The sequence below is a fragment of the Schistocerca americana genome, chromosome 7, assembly GCF_021461395.2.
Source record: "Schistocerca americana isolate TAMUIC-IGC-003095 chromosome 7, iqSchAmer2.1, whole genome shotgun sequence".
NCBI lineage: Eukaryota > Metazoa > Arthropoda > Insecta > Orthoptera > Acrididae > Schistocerca > Schistocerca americana.
In genome coordinates this window covers 214,685,966-214,705,572 of record NC_060125.1, presented here as the reverse complement: position 1 = coordinate 214,705,572, position 19,607 = coordinate 214,685,966, and the positions used below count along the sequence as shown (strand labels likewise).

The 19,607-nt window shown below is 37.6% G+C and overlaps 1 protein-coding gene across 2 annotated transcripts in view; it reads right to left on the bottom strand.

Annotated features, from left to right (window-relative positions):
* The window catches only part of LOC124621861 (exosome complex component RRP43-like), a 143,743-nt gene that overhangs the window by 95,212 nt on the left and 28,924 nt on the right, over positions 1-19,607 (bottom strand). For both annotated transcript variants that reach the window (XM_047147322.1, XM_047147323.1), the window contains exon 3: positions 17,309-17,446. In XM_047147322.1, coding sequence (XP_047003278.1) covers positions 17,309-17,446 — 138 coding nt within the window. The remainder of the gene's footprint in view (positions 1-17,308; positions 17,447-19,607) is intronic.

The window sequence follows — 19,607 nt, the reverse complement described above, 5'->3', positions numbered from 1 at the left end:
CTGGTGGAGAGGCTGTAATAAAGGAACTGCACACATTAATATCAGGTACACAGGAAACAGAAACCATGCCAGATAACATCACTTCGGTTCCGAGAGTTTCAGGAATTTTACAGAAAATTGGAACAGAGATCAACATAAACATCATTTCTGGCCCTTTTATTGCTCATGAAAACCACACAAAGCATGTTGTACCACCATAAAGTGAGACCTACAGAGGCGGTGGACCAAACTGCTGTACACACCGGTTCGTCTAATACCCAGCAGCACGTCCCCTTGCATTGACGCATGCCTGTATTCGTTGTGGCATATTATCCATATGTTCATCAAGGCACTGTTGGTTCAGACTGTCCCGCTCCTAAACGGCAATTCAGTGTAGATCCCTCAGAGTGGTTGGTAGGTCATGTCGTCCATAAAAACCACTTTTCAATCTATCCCAGGTATGTTCGATTGGGTTCATGCCTGGAGAACATGCTGGCAACTCTAATCAAGCGATGTCATTATCCTGAAAGAAGTCATTCACAAGATGTGCACGATGGGGATGCGAATTGTCATTCATGAAGACAAATGCCTCACCAATATGCTGCCGACATGGTTCCACTATCGGTTGGAGGATGGCATTGACGTATCGTACAGCCGTTACGGCATCTTCCATGAACAACAGGGGCCTACTTCGGCGCACATAATACCACCCCAAAACAGCAGCAAACCTCCACCTTGCTGCACTTGGTGGACAGTGTGTCTAATGCATTCAGCCTGACCGGCTTGCCTCCAAACACATCTCAAACGATTGTCTGGTTGAGACACTCACTCATCGGCGAAGAGAACATGATGCCAATCCTGAGCAGTCCATTCGGCAAGTTGTTGGGCCCATCTGTACCGTGCTGCATGGTGTCATGGTTGCAAAGATGGACCTCGCCATGGATGTCGGGAGTGCAGTTGCGCCTCATGTGGCCTACTGTGCACAGTTTGAGTCGTCATAAGACATCCTGCGGCTGCACGAAAAACATTAGTCAACATGGTGACGTTGCTGTCAGGGTTCCTCTGAGCCATAATTTGTAGGTAGTGGTTGTCCACTGTAGTAGTAGCCCTTGGGTGGCCTGAGCCAGGCATGTCATCAACAGTTTCTGTCTCTCTGTATCTCCTCCATGTCTGAACAACATCGCTTTGCTCCACTCCAAGCTGCCTGGACACTTCCCTTGTTGAGAGCCGTTCCTGGCTCAAAGTAACAATGCGGACATGATCAAACCACTGTATTGACCATGTAGGCATGGTTGAACTACAGATAACACGAGCCATGTACCTCCTTCCTGGTGGAATGACTGAAACTGATTGGCTGTCAGGCCCCCTCTGTTTAATACATGCTGCTCATGCATGGTTGTTTACATCTTTGGGTGGCTATAGTGACATCTCTGAACAGTCAAAGGGACTGTGTCTGTGATACAATATCCACAGTCAACGTCTATTTTCAGGAATTCTGGGAACTGGGGGTGGTGCAAAACTTTTTTTGATGTAAGTTACCTGTATTGGTAGCCATGAAGTGAAAAATGTATTTGCAATGAGACTAAAGAAACTGGTAGTTATGTTGCCTTTTGAAGTTCCAACATTATTATGAGAAGGAAAGTTGCTACTCACCATATTGCGGAGATGCTGAGTTGCAGGTAGGCACAACAAAAAGACTTTCACACTTAAAGCTTTGGGCCAATGGCTTTCGTCAACAATATACATACATACATACGCACTGTGCCACATGTGTGTCTATTGTTGACGAAGGCCACTGACTGAAAGCTTTAAGTGTGAAAGTCTTTTCGTTGTGCCTTTCTGCGACTCAGGATCTCGGCTATATGGTGAGTAGCAACTTTCCTTATAATATTGTTACATTCCATCCTGGATTTTCCATTGTTTGACTTTTAAAGTTCTGTGTTTCTTATCTGAAATGGTCCATAAAATTGCTTCTTTGAGGGAACAGGTATGCAGCTGGCATATACACGGGGTAGAATTTGACATAAACATGCTAAAGAACATTGTCAGTAACTGATTTGTGTATGAAGTGTAAGTACATTGTTTGCATGTACAGGAGTAGAGTTTACCGTTAACATAAAAAGAAACATTTTCAAAAAGTGGTACATATGCAGTGGAAATGTTATTGAAAGGAGGCATGTGTATATGAAAATTCTGATGTATATTTTTGAGGACAGGTTGAGTTTTTCAAAGTTTTGTGTTGTCTTGCTCTCAAACTGCAAAAATTTCTAAAAATATGTTTCATGTTTGCTGGTCAGTTCAAAAGGAGTTCCATACGCTGGTGGTCAAAGTTGTATTAATCCTTCCTGAAAATGTAAGGGGGGGGGGGGGGGGGGGGGCTCCTTTTGTAAAGGATATACACCAACTGTCAGGCAGTGCCTCCCCAGCAAGGTGCTACCATTTTTCATTTGCTGGTACACTCTTCTTCTTCTTCTTCTACTACTACTACTACTACTACTACTACTATTGCTGCTGCTATCCTGTCTAGTCGATCAGTAAATGCAAGCGATTGTCTTCTACTGTTCTTATGCAAATATTTGGATCAATTTAATTTGTTGAGTTAATAAGCATTTATAAAGGGTGTGTTCTCTTAGGGCCTCAAGTATTATTTGGAGAAAAGACGGGATGGATCATTGCACATTTCTGGAAAAAGTTTATTCAGTTTTTGAAAAATGGTAATGACTGTAATTTTTAGTAAAGATACTACATTTGTAAGTACAGCAAATAATTGTTATAAAACTTTGGAGGTAAAATTAAAAAAGGAAAAATATAGTTGAAGTTGCAATTACTTAAATAGTAATGAAGAGCTTCAGCTTTGTAAACAACAGTAACTGTAATGAGTTGTAAGTTATATGAGGAATTTAGTGCCAGTTTAAGAATGAAGAAAGATTGTTAATCACGAGTGAGCTGCTTGAAATGAAACAAGTTATTTGTTGAAATACATGTGTGGTTTAGCATAATCTGAATGGTGGATTAATTATCAGTTGTGCAGTAATGGAGTTGAATCGTTTATTGCAGAAACATAACTTTTCTACTTTTTGACACTAAATCAGTTATTCATATTTTTATGACTTTAGAGACAATACCTACAGTTTTATGTAGTAGAATCAACATGTCTACCATACATCCCTGGCCTACAGACACAATGTAAATTTCAGTTTAGTGCAGAAACAATATTTCTCCTGGACAGATGCTGTTTCTGCTCTACATGTGTGCATGAGATGTCAGTACAGGAAGTGTTTCATGCTGGTGACTCACCATTACTGTAGTCAATTTTCACAACAGGGACAATACTGCAAAGTTTTATGTAGATGATGTGGGGGGAGGCTAAGGAAAGACTGGATCAAGTTGGCTCTTTTATTTTAGATGACATAAACAGTGACTTCCCAAGTTCTGCCACATACCTACATGAATTTTCTGACGTATGTCCCAATCAGAAAATAAATAATGCTGTTGCTAGATTTCTCCAAACCCTTATTATTAGTGGAAAATTACAAAGTGCACATCCTTGTTTTTCTATACGTGGGCATTCTTTCATGCCATGTGATTGTGATTTTGGGGTTATAAAGAGGAAGATTCGCACACCACCGGCGACAATGTATTCAGAATTAATAATAGCTTTGAACGAGAACAACCAATTTACTGTTAAAACAGTACAGACAGCAGACAACTTTGATTTTTATAACTGGTGGCTAAAATACTTTTAAAAAATCAGTCCTTTCAATTAAGCCTATGGGAAGAAGAGTGAAAAGAGAAGAAAAAGTGAATTTATCGAGCTTTAATATGTAGAGGATCATGTCAGAGGAATTAATTTCATTAATGGACTGGTTGCTTATAATTACAACCGTTGCTTTCTACAACCAACTGTCCATTGCTGCCACATGTTCCTGATTATCCACAGATCTATGTGTAAGTAAATGAAAAGAAACTGACAAATTGCAGCCATACATACCAACAGAATATCATGCATTTCTAATGAATATTAGCTACACTCTCCCCAACAACTACTGACAATTTCTGTTGATAACGTTCCATTCACAACTACGTTATTTTTTATTTCCTCATTCTCTACTGAATTTATGACAGTGTAGCTTTATGGTAATAGAAATAGCACAAGGTATTTCTTTTTATTTCAAACATGTTCTGTGTCGAAATTTCTGAGTCAGACACAATTGCAGTTTTTTCTGTCACTAAGAACCCCCTCACATATACAAAAAACAGGCCCTATAATCTGTTTAAAACTTTTCTGTTGCAAGAAATAAAGTTTCTAAATTCATTACAGAAACTGCACATCTCCATCACTTTCAAAAATTCTGTAGGCTTTTGTATTTGCCTCATACTATCGAATAAAATATAAAAATATTTGAATTCAATCAGCAGCAGATAAAACAAAAGCAAAAAATCAATAGGTCACCTAACTAGATTATTTCTTACTAATTTTTTTTCCATTTCCTGAGTAATGTGATTGAGTGGATAAGTGTTGTTTCAGAAATAAACGATTCAGTTTATTGGGTAATTGCATTTGTGAATTTAACAGTGGAGTGTCATTATTTTAAAGTAATTTGATGGTTAATGAAGGCAATGAAGGAGGTTAATTATTAATGATAATTCTGAGGTTTATAAGGAACTGTGATAATTTTGAAGATAATGGAGTTATGTTATGAATATGATGATAGGGTGACTATGATTATATTGCTGGTAATGAGGAATATGATGATAGGGTGACTACGATTATATTGCTGGTCATGAGGAATATGACATTAATGAATAACGAGAAAAGATATCAGGTTATGGTTAAGGAATGTGTTAGAAACCCAATTTTTGCTGTAGTTAATTTTTTTTAGCATGCATGTACTCCATTGGTTTACATGTAGTAAAATGCAACTGAGGAAAGTATATTGTCAGTGACACAACAGAAATATGTTTATTTATATAAAGTTGGGGGCACTCTAGCGAAAAATGGTTGATGTTTTGGCACATACAGTACTAATTTTTAAGAATATGAAATGGAGTGGAGTAAGGAATATTTAACAAATGGCTCTGAGCACTAAGGGACTTAACATCTGAGGTCATCAGTCCCCTAGATCTTAGAACTACTTAAACCTAAGGACATCACATACCTCTATGACCGTGGCAGGATTCAAACATGCGACCATAGCGGTCGCGTTGTTCCAGACTGAAGCACCTAGAACCGCTCGGCCACACCAGTCGGTGAATATTTAAAATCTACTGAAATTTTGTGTATTGCTTTTAGGTAATTTTCAGAAAATGTGTGCTCTTACCTCCCCTTTTCTTATGGCAGAAGTTTTATTAATAATTTTTCTGCATTAGTTATGCTGCATAGAAACATGTTTTGATGACAAGTCTGGAATAGCTGATTTTAATGAAAAAATAGATATGATAAAAGAAAGTACAAAAAAGCTACAAAATTTGAAGGATGGTGCATTATAATCCTTTGATGAAGCAATGTGTTCCAAATGGCACTTCTATCCACTCAAATGCAATAAGGTTCTTTTACTATGTTTCTTTTTAATTTCAGGTTGTTGTGTGATACCTCTTTGATGTGTATTTTATTGACATTTTGTAAAGATACGAGGGCTATCCACAAAGTACATTACGTTTTCGTTTGTGTCCGTTAGGGGCGGGGCTAGCGTGGCCATCTTGGTGTCATGGCATTCTGCCGCTCAGTCGGCAACCTGCCGTGCTAGTGAGAGGTTTGTGCTGTACTCCGTTGAGTTACTGTGACAGTTTTAAATGTCAGCGTCAATTGAAAATGCCGCGAAGTGTGAAGTGCGTGCTGTAATAAGGTTTCTGACTGCAAAAAACTGTACACCGATAGAAATTTATCGGCAGCTTTGTGAAGTGTACGGGGACAACATAATCACTGAAGGTGGAGTGCATCAATGGGTCATAAAATTTTAAAATGGCCAAACTAACGTTCACGACGAAGAGCGAAGTGGAAGACCCAGCATAGTAACTGCCGAACTTGTCGAAAAAGTCAATGCCACGGTCTGTGAAAACCGTGATTTCACAATAACGGAACTATCTATGAGTTTTCCACACATTTCACTAAGTTTGTTGCACGAAATCATTATCGAAAAGCTTGGTTACAACAAGTTTTGTGCAAGATGGATACCAAAAATCTTGACAGAGATTCACAAAAATCAGTGAATGGCTGCAGCGCTAACGTTTTTGGACGCTTACGAGAAAGATGGTGACTCATTACTCAATCACATCGTTACTGGTGATGAAACATGGGTTAAGCATGTGAACTGCGAGACAAAATTGCAGTAAATGCAGGGGGCACACAAATTCCCCCCCAAAACCCAAGAAATGCATGCAGACAATGTCGGCAAGGAAGGTGATGGCGACCGTCTTTTGGGACAGAAAAGGTGTGATTTTTGTGGATTTCCTGGAAAGAGGCACTACAATAAACTCTCAAAGGTATTGCCAAACTCTGCACAACCTCAGAAGAGCGATACAAAACAAGCGCAGGGAAAGTTGGGCTCAAAGATCTTGCTGATTCATGACAACGCCCGGGCCCACACGGAAAATGCCACTCGTGAAGTTCTCGAATCTTTTAAGTGGGAGTCGTTTCCTCATCTGCCGTACAGTCCCGACCTGGCACCGAGCGACTTCCACTTATTCCCAGCAATGAAGAACTGGTTGGCTATGCAGCGTTTTGATGACGACGCACAGCTTCAAGAAGAGGTAACCACGTGGTTGAAGGCGCAGGCGGCTGAATTTTACGACGAAGGAATTTCCAAGCTAGTCCATCACTACGATAAGTGCCTTAATTTAAATGGCAACTATGCAGAAAAGTAGTATTTAAGTGTGGCTTTCATCTGTATATAATAAAAAAATTTCCAATACTTCATTTATTTTTAATTCCAAAACGTAATGTACTTTGCGGATAGCTCTCGTATTTACAAAAGGTTTTCCCTGTGCACTGATATGTGAAATTGTTAGAGGAGGGGGAAGCGTTATTGAAAATTGTGTAGTCCAGTGGTCGTCAAACTGTGGTCCGAGGGCCACATGCAGCTCATATCACTTATTAATGCGGCCCATGGTTCTAAGTCGTATTTTATAATAATATGCATCTATCAACTAACAGGTGAATTCAGATACGTCAACTAATGCTAAGAGTTTTGTATGAATGCAGTTTTCTCATTCAGTAACAAACAAAAATACTTTGAGATATGTTATTATCTTAAGATGTGCTTAATTTTAATTGATGTTGGTAAATATGATTGTGAGCTGACTAAAGTTGGTCGCTCACCTCAGGGGCAGAGAGGTAAACAGCATGGCCACTGAAGGATTAGAGGGAGTGAGAGGGGAAATGTTTCATTGTCTTCTAGTACTGACTGACTAACAGGCGTGCACGACTCATAATGATCAATTTCTGTGGTTTAAATTTTAACATGTAAATAACACGGAACCGTGAGTGCGCATTATGGAGACAGTTACCTTCGAATGCAGTACTTATTTCTAGCAAGGGATATGATCTACATTAAGGCTGTTGTAATACAAAATGAGTGGAAGGAAAATATCATTCGAAACATTTAGTTAACATTTCTGATCGTGCCTAATATTGCACAATACACTTACACATAAGTACAAATACTATTATTAATCAGTTAATAATCTGCTCACACAGGCAACACAACACTTCATCAAGCAATCGCAGTGTCACAGTTTTGGGGTCACCAAGGGTGGCAGCAATCTGAAACAGAGCACAGTTGACACGAAGTGTTACAAGTGGTGCCAACGTTTGACGCTCAGTACTTGAGGACCACAGCCAATGTATAGCGCCCTTCTATAATTACTCTGTTGAGGGCTCATAATATAATGATTTATGTGGGCTACAATTAATAGTAAGATTGGTATATACGTGGCACGAGGTGCTGCCCACAAATCAGTATTGGTTCTTGAGCAAAAAATTTTGAAGACTACTGGTGTAGTCTTTTATGAACTGAAGATCCAAAGAAACAATTACACCTGCCTAATATCGTGTAGGGCTCCTGCGAGCGCATAGAAGTGCCACAACACAACGGGGCGTGGATTTGACTAATGTCTGAAGTAGTGCTGGTGGGAACCGACATCGTGAATCATGCAGACCTGTCCATGAATCCAGAAGAGCACAAGGGGATGGAGACCTCTTCTGAACAGCACATTGCAAGTTATCCCAGATATGTTCAATAGTGTTCATGTTTGAGGACTTTGATGGCCAACAGAAACATTTAAGCTCAGAAGAGTGTTCCTGGAACCACTCTGTAGCAATTCTGGATGTGTGGGATGTCGCACTGTCCTGCTGGAATTTCCTAAGTCCATCAGGATGCATAATCGATATGAATAGACAAAGGTGATCAGACAGGCTGCTTACATACATGTCACCTGACAGTCGTATCTAGACTCATCAGGGGTTCCATATCACTCCAACTGCACACGCCCCACACCATTACAGAGCCTCCACCAGCTTGAACAGTCCCCTGTTGACATACACGGTCCATGTATTCATGACAGTGTCTCATACTTGTCCACATTCAACCACTCGATACTATTTGAAATGAGATTTGGCCAACGAGGCAACATGTTTCCAGTCATCAACAGTCCAGTGTTGGTGTTGACGGGTCCAGGCGAGGTGTAAAGCTTTGTGTAATGCACTCATGAAGGGTACACGAGTGGGCCTTCGGCTCTGAAAGCCCATATTGATGATGTTCGTTGAAAGGTTCGCATACTGGCTCAGCATTGAAATCTGCAGTAATTTGCAGAAGTGTTTGTTGCACTTCTGTCATGTTGAATGATATTCTTTAGTCGTTGTTGGTCCCATTCTTGCATGATCATTTTCCAGCTGCAGCGACATTGGAGATTTGATGCTTTACCGGATTCCTGATATTCACGGTACACACGTTAAGTGGTCGTACAGGGAAATCCCCACTTCATCGGTACCTCGGAGATGCTGTGTTCCATTGCTCATGCGCCAACTGTAATACCATGTTCAAACTCATTTAAACCTTGATAACCTGCCATTGTAGGAGCAGTAACCGATCTAACAACTGTGCCAGATACTTCTTGTCTTATATAAGCACTGTCGGCTGCAGCGTTGAATTCAAGCCTGCTTATGTATCTCTGTATTTGAATATGCATGCCTATACCTGTTTCTTTAGTGCTTCAATGAAGTGATATATATGATGTGGACACTTGGAAGTAGTGCAAAAAACAGAAAGAAAATTAGTTTATTAAAATTTATTTCAAGTACAAGGGTATCTTATCAAGAAATTTAGGTCTGACGAAAGGAATTGCTTTGTATCTTTCTTGCATGTGACCTTGTGCTGACGCTAGTGCAAAGTACATGGAATCAAAATGCCTTGTGACTGCAGTAAAAGGCAGACAGTGAATTAAGGATGACAACAGTGGATAACGTGGCAGTTTGGTGAAACCATCATCGTAATGGTTTCAAATTTTTTTCCGCAAGTAATGTTTGATGATAAGTAACTAAGTAAATAAAAATTAAATTTTGTAAATTGCTTCTGAATAAAAACGTTATTAAAATTTTCAGATAACCAAGTACTCTGTAAATTTAAGTATTTCACTAAATTTAGTAATACAACAATTAAAAATGTAGAGAAAATCTAATTTTGTAATTTTTTTAATGATGAAAATATTCAGGTTTCTATTTGATAATACCGTCTGGCTAACTCCATGGGTGCCTTGAAGGGAAGGGGAAGGGGGAGGGGGAGGGAGGCTGGGGGCGGATTATGTGACGAAGGATTGAGCCATACCATCCTACTTTAGCTACACTCCCTAATTTGTAAGTTAAAGCATGTATTAATTTTTTCCCAATGTTTTTACTCAAATATTAATGGTAACATTACACATTACACAAAAATGTCAAGTTTTGAATAAAGAGAACACCACTTCAAAACCTTATTATTCAGGTCATGCTATGTACTGTTCTGGATGTAGTAATCAGTTTCACTAGGAATGCTGTAGTTCAAAAGTTATTGCAATTATAAAATTTTGTGCAGCCAGTTATTCATAAAAACACTATGAGCTAATACATTAAATACAAAGGAAAGACCCAATTCACTACAAAGACTAATTTCCCCTTATATCAGTAATGTATTTATATTTGCCCAAATTTAAGTAGTTTTCAGATGTTGTTAATTGAAGACTTCAAATATCTCAAACTATTGGAAAGGATTATGACCAAAGTACTGTAACATTACAGGATTTAGTCACATACTTTTGTTAATATGGAGTTTCTACATCCAATATCACCCATATTATGTGACAACCTTCACTAATTAAGAATTACATAATTTTCAATAGCTGAATTTCATCATTCAGTGCAGATGCCATACTTGTAATTCAGTGAATCCCAGTGTGTATACATAATTCAGTTCTGTACATTTTAATAGCTACTATTCATATCCAATATGCGTTAAAACAAACTTGACCACAATTTCAGCTGCCAGTTAGGAATGAACATTTTAATCCATGGTATTTTCAAACTGTAACTGAATTACCAAACTTGCTTAGTATTTTAGTGTAAATCTTTATAAGGCTGATGCTCATGACATTTGTGACAGTCTGCTTTGAGTCTAAGTCAGTCTACATTCAGCTTTAGCAATAACTTCATTTCGGTCAGTACAAGTCTTAGCACTGCATTGATCACGTCACTGGATTATGTTTGTTATTCTTTTGACACCATGTTTTGGTTACAGAAAAGTATACAATGCATTACATATTGGGATTTATTTACATCAGACTCAGAAACCATTATATTGCAGTATAATGTTGCATAAACAACACCGAGTGAACTCATTTGCAGGTTGTGAGCAGTATCTGTTAGAATGTTAGTAAACCTCTTTGAGTATATGTACAATTATTGCCATGGTATGTTGTGGGAAGATTATTAATATTGTATGTGCCTGTAAGACACTTCAGAACTAATTAAATGCCATGAGAACTGGCACCTCCCTCTCCCTGCTGCACAACCTAATTCACGTGCTGATGTACATTTCTTGATCATACTCTTTAGCCCATTTACTGAAATGGTGCCTCTTCTTAGTTGTTTCTGTCAGCGATATTTCTGCAGTGCAGTGCTGCCACTCCTGCAGTTCTAATAAAACAACTTTCCCTACAGTGCACAGGCTTTCTTCTGTAGCCAGTGTGTCTAGTGCTGAAAATTTTGAACTTTCTAACACTTTGCACTAACAGCCACTTCACAAAAGAAAGCAATATGCACTGCCAAGGGATAAACAGGACATTAATGCAAAAACAGAAAACATTTCACATTTTTTCACCTGGAGGCAGAATGTGGAACTATTAGCTTTCAGCATACTCCACCACAAGTGCACCAATTAATGAACATATCTGCAATGTTTCATTGTCGAACGATGTATACAGCCCACACCGCAACACCATCAGTGTAATTGTAACTACCTGGTACCCGCAAAAGTTTCAACTGTATCACTGCTTACTTACTGTATCTACAAAAAATAATTAACTTGTGATAAAATTAAGCCAGTAGTATTCAATTCTGATCAGCTTATACACGGATTGTACTACAAATCCATAATATGCTAAACCAAACATAAACACACATGGGGAACATTCTTTGCAGGAATAACATAACACATAGAAGAGCGACATAATGATAGAACTTAATGAAAAGTCACTGGAATGATGTTACACTCACACATCATGGGGTAATTGTGAAGTAATTAACAAAAATAGTGTATTGTTATCAATGTATATTTCATGAAATTTCAATGCAAAACCCAAATTATTTCTACATGGTAATCATATCAGACATGTTGTCATTATTTGTCAAGCTAAAATTTGCCATTTTTTTTGAAAGTATACAAATTTCAATTGTAAGTTAAACTAAGTACAGTTTAAAAAATATGTGGAATGATCTTTTAATTGCTGCAAATTACATAAGGACTAACAGCAATAGCTGTGGAGGTCAGTCAGTATTGCCTCAGTTTTAGCAAAATATTGTGTTAGTCGAGAATGAAATTTTGGTGTATGTCTTTGTAGGAAGAAACTATAGAAGGATGTTAACTACATTATCTGAATAATTAGTGCACCACAAAACTGTATTAATATACAGAATTCAACAGGAAACAAATATGGAAGTTAAATATTCAAGATTTAATTGATCCATTGCTGTCAGTGTTTCTTCTGTGATGCCCCTACTTTCATAAAATAAAGAACTGCTTCAGTCACAAATCGTGATTTTATTTCAATGCACAATGCATTTTCAGTCCTTGGTGCTTATCGTCAGGTGCTTTGACAGTTTACATCTTTTGTCAAATATAGGTTGATTCTGGTCATGATAAGACTACACTGGTATATTACAAAGTGGCAGATTGTGAATATAAGTTAACAAAATTAAAGCAATCCAAAAAATAACCTATTTTTTTTCAGTAGTGGATACCTGGTTTTGAAGTACAATATGAGAAGGCATGTTAATGTACATATATACACCTTCCATTTTACAGCGCATCTGTAGAATGGAAAGTGTATATATGTCTGCTCACACTGCACTCCAAAACCAGGTATCTGCTAGTGGAAATTTGTCTTATTAGTTTTGTAAACTTATATTTCAATATGCCACTGTAATACACCAATGTAATCTTACCATGACCACAATTAATCTAATTACGGAAAAAATTGTTGTAGACTGTCCAAAACCTGAAGATGAGCTCTGAGAGCAAAAGGCATTGTGCATTGAATAAAATCACAATTTGTTACTAATTTATCCCAGGAGCAGCAAAATGTTAAAGGATTTTTGCAAAACTTGATAAAGTACACTGAACTAAAAGGTGACATTTTATGTTTTCATAATAATTCATTACATCAATGACCACTTAAATTATGCAAAATATTCACATCACCAGTTCTGGCAAACAGCTGTCGTCTTCAGATGTGATAAAATGTGATGTGATAAAATCCACTACAAAGCTTCATACAGATATATAACAAAAACAACTAGGCACTTAGAACATTACAAAGTCAATATTCTTAAATATCTGTGTGATGCTTTGTAGTGGATTTTGTCACACGTGAAGATGATAGCTGTTTGCTGAAACCAGTAATGTAAATATTTTATACTTATTTAAGTGATAGTTCACATAATGAATTATTATACAAAACATTTACAATAATCCCATACTTTCTGCTGTCTCAACTTTCAAAAAGCTTTTTTAAGTTCTTTGTAATATACAGAAACAGTCTTTCATTGTCAGGATACAAGTGTTTCACCTTGCTTTTGCACCAAGCCTAAGAAAATGGACCATTTTAGCATGTTGTCTCAAAATTCCTCCCTGAGATCATTTTACTATTGCCACCAATAGTCATGACTTGCTACCCATAAGTTCCCAACCTCTTTCTTTTTTTTTTCTTCTTCAGGAAAATAACCACCAACTTGACATGTCTGCATTTCCATTATCGAGGCTACATAATTGTACATTAATCTCTCAAGGGTGTATGGACTATCTGCCACTGAATTATTCTTTTCAGTGTAAAAAATGGGTTGGAAGTACTAATTAACTAGATTCCAGTTCTTTCCATAGGAACAGCATAACCAACTACTAGATGAACATACTGGATGGTTGTGTTTGTGGGTTTTGGAAAGTGTACAGAAAGTGGGTATGTGGGGTGAGGAAGGAGATGGAGTTGGGAGAGAGGTTCTGGGATGAGTCTAGGTATTTGGGTAAGGATTGGAGGCTATGTTGGAATTGTTTTAAGATTGTGGATGGCTGTTTTTTTGTTCTGCTGAGAGGATTACAAATTTAGAAAGGGATCTGAGAAAGGAAGGTGAGGCTACATTTGGAGATAATGAAATCCTGGAGGGTGGGGGGAAGAGAGGCAGGGTTATGGTTGGATGAAATTATGGACAGAGAGAGGCAAGGTTCAACATTACCTTTCAGTCAGTTTTCGTCACATGGCTTGGTGGCAAAAACGTGGTTTTACCTTAGAAATCAGACGAAGGAAAGTACATTTTACACCGGTTTAGCATGACTGAATTTGAGTGTAAGTTTGCAGGTGATTCTTCGTTAAGGGCTGAAACTTCTGTTGGGTTGAGATTCTTGGTAGACAAATTGACAACAGTGTCAATTCCATTTCCATTGCCTAATCCCTTAAGTTGTTATCCAAAGACTTTTTTTATACAGCTCATGTTTTTCTAAATCTGTTTCCAATGTTTATTTCAACTCTTTCATTTTACTATTGACCTTTCAGGTTTCTCTTGTGTTCTACCATGATCCCCCTGCTGTCACTGACGTTACTTTTCTCTTATTACATTAACATACGATTCGTTATGGGCCCTTGCTCCATTTACCTTATGTCAATTCACAAATGCAATTCTATGCCTAGCTGAAACCCAGTCCACATGTTGTTGTTGTTGTTGTTGTTGTCTTCAGTCCAGAGACTAGTTTGATGCAGCTCTCCATGCTACTCTACCCTGTGCAAGCTTCTTCATCTCCCAGTACCTACTGCAACCTACATCCTTCTGAATCTGTTTAGTGTATTCATCTCTTTGTCTCCCTCTACGATCTTTACTCTCCACGCTGCCCTCCAATACTAAATTGGTGATCCATTGATGCCTCAGAATAAGTCCTACCAACCGATCCCTTCTTCTAGTCAAGTTGTGCCACAAATTTCTCTTCTCCTCAATTCTGCTTAATACCTCCACATTAGTTATGTGATCTACCCATCTAATCTTCAGCATTTTCCTGTAGCACCACATTTCGAAAGCTTCTACTCTCTTCTTGTCTAAACGCAGTCCCACATATTGTTCCTGAAATTCTGCCAAATCTATGAAATCCCCTTGCCCCTCCCAATGGGATCACAATACAAACACCCTCCTCTGGATGCCATCCTCCTTTCTCAATTATCTCCAGTTCTTCAGACCCTGTAAATCTATACCTCTCACAAACCTATTGGTATGAAAATAAATTTCAGTGCCACAGGTATATCTGCTTCCTATGTACATCAATATCAATCTCATCAACTATTAACACTAACTCTACTTTGACAACTGCCACCACTTCCATGGGGAGTGCAAATGAAGAGCAATCCCTTGTCCACTATGTTGACAGACAGGCAGGTACTGTCTTCCAAACCTATTCCACAAACAGATCTTTTGTGCCACACCCACACATGCTAATTCTCAAACCTCCCCCCCCCCCCCCCCCCCATTAACACAATGTCATCTTGGACTGGAATAATTTGACCAACATCCTCTGCATGGGCTTCTACTACTACTCACTGCGCTTGGAAATGAGGAATAGCCTCTCCAGAATCCTCCTAGCTTCTCGTAAAGTTAGAATTCTGCCACTTACACAATCTATGAAATATCCTCATCCACCTTTATGCCATACTCACTCCCAAACTTTTGCCAGATGGTTCTTATCCCTGGGGAACACCCAGGTGCAAGACATGGTCTATGCTCCCAGCCAGTATATCCATTTCCATTCCCTTTATAGGGATATCATAACCCATCAGAGACAGAGCCACATGTGAAAACATCCCTGTCATATACCAACACTACTGGGCTTGACCACCAACAATAGGTCCACCCAAATAAATGGCCACAGCCAAACGGTGGCGAAGAGAAAACTGACCATATACTGGCAGAACATACAGGTCGACATGACATGCCCAACTTTATTTTAGTGGCTGCTTCACAACCCATGCCATCTGTATCCTTCCCCTTCTTAGCAGAGTTTCAGAATAATATAAGGGGAATTTTTCTTACAACATATTCTTCAATTTACAGTCTCCTGACTTCTATCTGTACTAGCCCCTGTCCCACACTCACCACCATCCCAGTCCTCATGCCTCCCACTTTACTAACTTAACCTAAGCCCAGTGTGTTTCTCTATTATTTACCTCATACTCCAGTTTTTGCGCTTCACTCATGTCCTCCTCCCACTTAACTGTTCCACATCATCATATTCCACACGAATTTTTCCCAGTGTCACATTCCTATCTGTGTCCATTGCTGTCTCTCCCTTATAGCTGTCAGCCTCCCATTCTTGTTGTTCTCATCCCATCTACCTGGCACCTATCCCCATCAATATGCCTCTAGTGCCACAACAACATAGCCAGTTGGGATTATGCAGCCATCTGAGTGTTTTTTTAATTAGCTCCAAAGGACATTGTATGAAAGCTTAAAGCTTAGAATGATTTAAACCTCATTTACATTCTTGTTCACAGTTCAAAACTCTAGCTATATAGTAAGTAGTTAGCTTCACTCATTCCAATATTTGTATTCTAGCCCAAACTTACCTGTATTGTGCCAAACAATGACGACGATGATAAACTGTCCAATGCAAAGAATGCATAACAGGTAGATAACCAAACCCACAACACAAAACTTAAATGCTAAATCAAATGTTTAAAACACACAAAAGACTGGTACTACTACTAGCTGCAATGAAAAATACATACTGTCAAAAAAGTTCAAGGAATGGAAATGGAAGCAAACATTTAAGAATTCCATTATCACATACATGATTAAGCAAGAGCTTTCCTAAATTTTCAGACAAATATCAAGACATTTCCCTCACAAACACCACTGACAATTTCTTCCTTAAGTTTGTCAAAACTGACGTACTGTTACATTTTCTAATATATTCTCTATATTAATGTAATCAATTTATACTTGTCATTGTAACATACTCCTTTAAGACACTACCCTATACATAAGCTGGGAAGAAAAGACTTGCTGATGTTATTTTAATGGCATATCTAGTAACAATAATAATTTATTGTTGAAATAATGTGAGAAATAGATAAACTCATCCCTTTTATTTCCATCAATCACAACACTAGAAAAATTTGAGTAATCATGTCAAATTCTACAAACTGTTTATGCATTAAAGAATGAACAGACCAATAAGAGACATTACCTTTGCTTTTGGCATTTTAACTTTATGAAATAACGGCAAAGATATACTGGAAAAACCCTATCAGGTAAAAATATCAATGTTACAATACCTAATGAAATCCTCATGGTAATAGACAGAAAATTTCTCAATGAAACACAAATTATGAAGTAGACTGATACAAAGTAATCTGTACTGCTTTTTCTAAATTTTTCACTTCCAATGAAACACTCGATATAACAAAGGGCTTATGTGCTTGTAGTGTACTGAGCTGAAAGAGGGCTACATATTTGTTCTAAAAGCACATTTCACATGTGCTGCTCACATGACAAGAATAGTACTTTTTTTTTTTAGACAAGTAAATATAAATTTTATTATTGACTCACTGCTTTAATGCCGCAGACAACTGTCGTGTTACCAATTTTTACAACTGAGGACCCATCTGCTGTGCTGACTGAACCTACATTAATGCTTGCTGGGCGAAACTTCATCAACGTCCGGCCATCTGGTCTAATTTCATGAGCCTTGAAAATATATATGAAACAGTCATGATAGTGACATTTAATCAGAAATAAAATCTATTATGAAAAGAAATGTAAACACACCCAGTATATGTTGTCTTATGCCTCTTTAATATTTAGATAAATAAAAATTCAACTAAAATACCTATTGTTAGCTTATATCTTCACCGATTTCCATAGTGACATAGATGGCACAGACATTTGGAGAAAAGCAAAGTATCACAGAGATTAAACACACACACACACACACACACACACACACACACACACACACACACACACAGAGCATCAGGTTTGAACAGAATCAGTTGTTTTCATTAGTAAACAGGATTTGTCATCTGGCAAAAAATAAAGGAAATTTAAGGGAGATAGGATTATTCAAAGATAAGCAAAAGAAACCTAGATGTCATGTGTTGCAAGAGACGCAGCATTGCAGGACAAAGGGCAAATCAATAATGACATCTCCATTGTAGTTTTCAAAAATATCAGCTTTTGTTAACAGTTCATTATTGATTACATTCTCATTGTGCACTGCTGTCCCCCCACATGAATGAGTGGGTTCTCCACTTCATCTTTGAATATTCCTGCTTTCTCCAGCATTTTGTTACTCTTTTGCCACAAGAAGGAAACAGCACTAACAAAAACATATTTTTAGCTTTTTTATGTATTTATGAGCTGTCATTTTGAAATAGAGGCTTTTTGACCTTAATGTAGTTGTGAACTGATGAAGTAAAATATTTTCTAGTAACTTATTTATGTGATAAGTCTAACAACAAGCCAATGACAGGGAAGTGTAATATGGTACTCTGGATCGTAAAAACATAACATTCACAAGCACTATAAACAAAAACGAAACATTTAAAAAAAAAAAATCAAATAATTTAGAAGGACACTTCCAACATCATACGAAACTAAGAGCAATTTAAATCTTGCAAATATGATGTCTGAAAAGTACATGCAATGCAATTCATTTATCTCCCTTTTAGTACCTTAATGACCTAGTCCATGTTCTTGAGGTACAAAATGTGTTTCTTGTATATAGGAAATCTCTTCACCATTTGTGGTTACTGAACACAGCACAATTCCCACAACAGTGACTATCATTCCACCCATATCTCCCATAATCTCAACTGCAGTCAGATAATACTAAAAATTTTATGCAAGATTTGAAACGAAGGTAACATCTGCATAACAAGTTTCCACAACTCACTGACACTGAACTTTAAACTGTACTTATATAACTAAGTACTTTCTACAAACTGAAAATGGCTCTCTTACAAAATAATTTTGCAATAATTAGGGAAAATTACTGGAGGTGATAACAATGTGAAAGGAATATTGGTAACATTTGATTTATTTCAAAGCATACTTGTATAAACTAGCTAGCATATAGTATGAAAGTGTATTACTTAACCTTAAAGCTAAAAGTTTATAATGAATAGGTGAAAACTGTTTGAGACAAGAGTACTTTTAATATAAAAGGCCACTTGTACAGTCTCTTAAAATTTTCTCAGGCAGTATTTTATGAGTATGTACTATGTATTATTATTATTATTATTATTATTATTATTATTATTATTATTATTACATGTTCACAGCAAATGAGGAGTCCTGCTTAAGCATGGGAGTTCCATCTCAAACAAAATATAATAATGATTTCTGCAATGTCAATAGTTGTATCAATGCGATTATTTGATGACCAAGATGGACTCTTACCAGTCCAGAAATGTCAACATTGACAAAAACATTGAAAAGAACAATTTCTTAAAAGTTAGGGTCCAGTCCTTTTTCCACTGGGGCTCAACCTAGCCTGAATGCTGCTGCTGTTTTCAGGAAAAATGATCATAGCAAATACGCAGTCATGTTCATTTACAGCAAAAAAAAGTTACTAACCAGACTTAAAAGCTGGAACTGTATACCATCTCTGTATGGATAAAAAGCACCAACAAACCAGTCATATACAACTGCATTAAAATTGGACCTTTTGTTTGGGAGCTACGATACCACAGACAGACACATGCATTAAATTTAACACCAGTCAGCCTGTGTCAGAGGTTAAAAATGGAAAACTTGAGATGACTAACAGAGATTTTTTGTAGTTGACAAACTCCTGGTGTTGAAAGCTGAAGATTCAGAAATTTTTTGCAGCCTTACTACAATCATT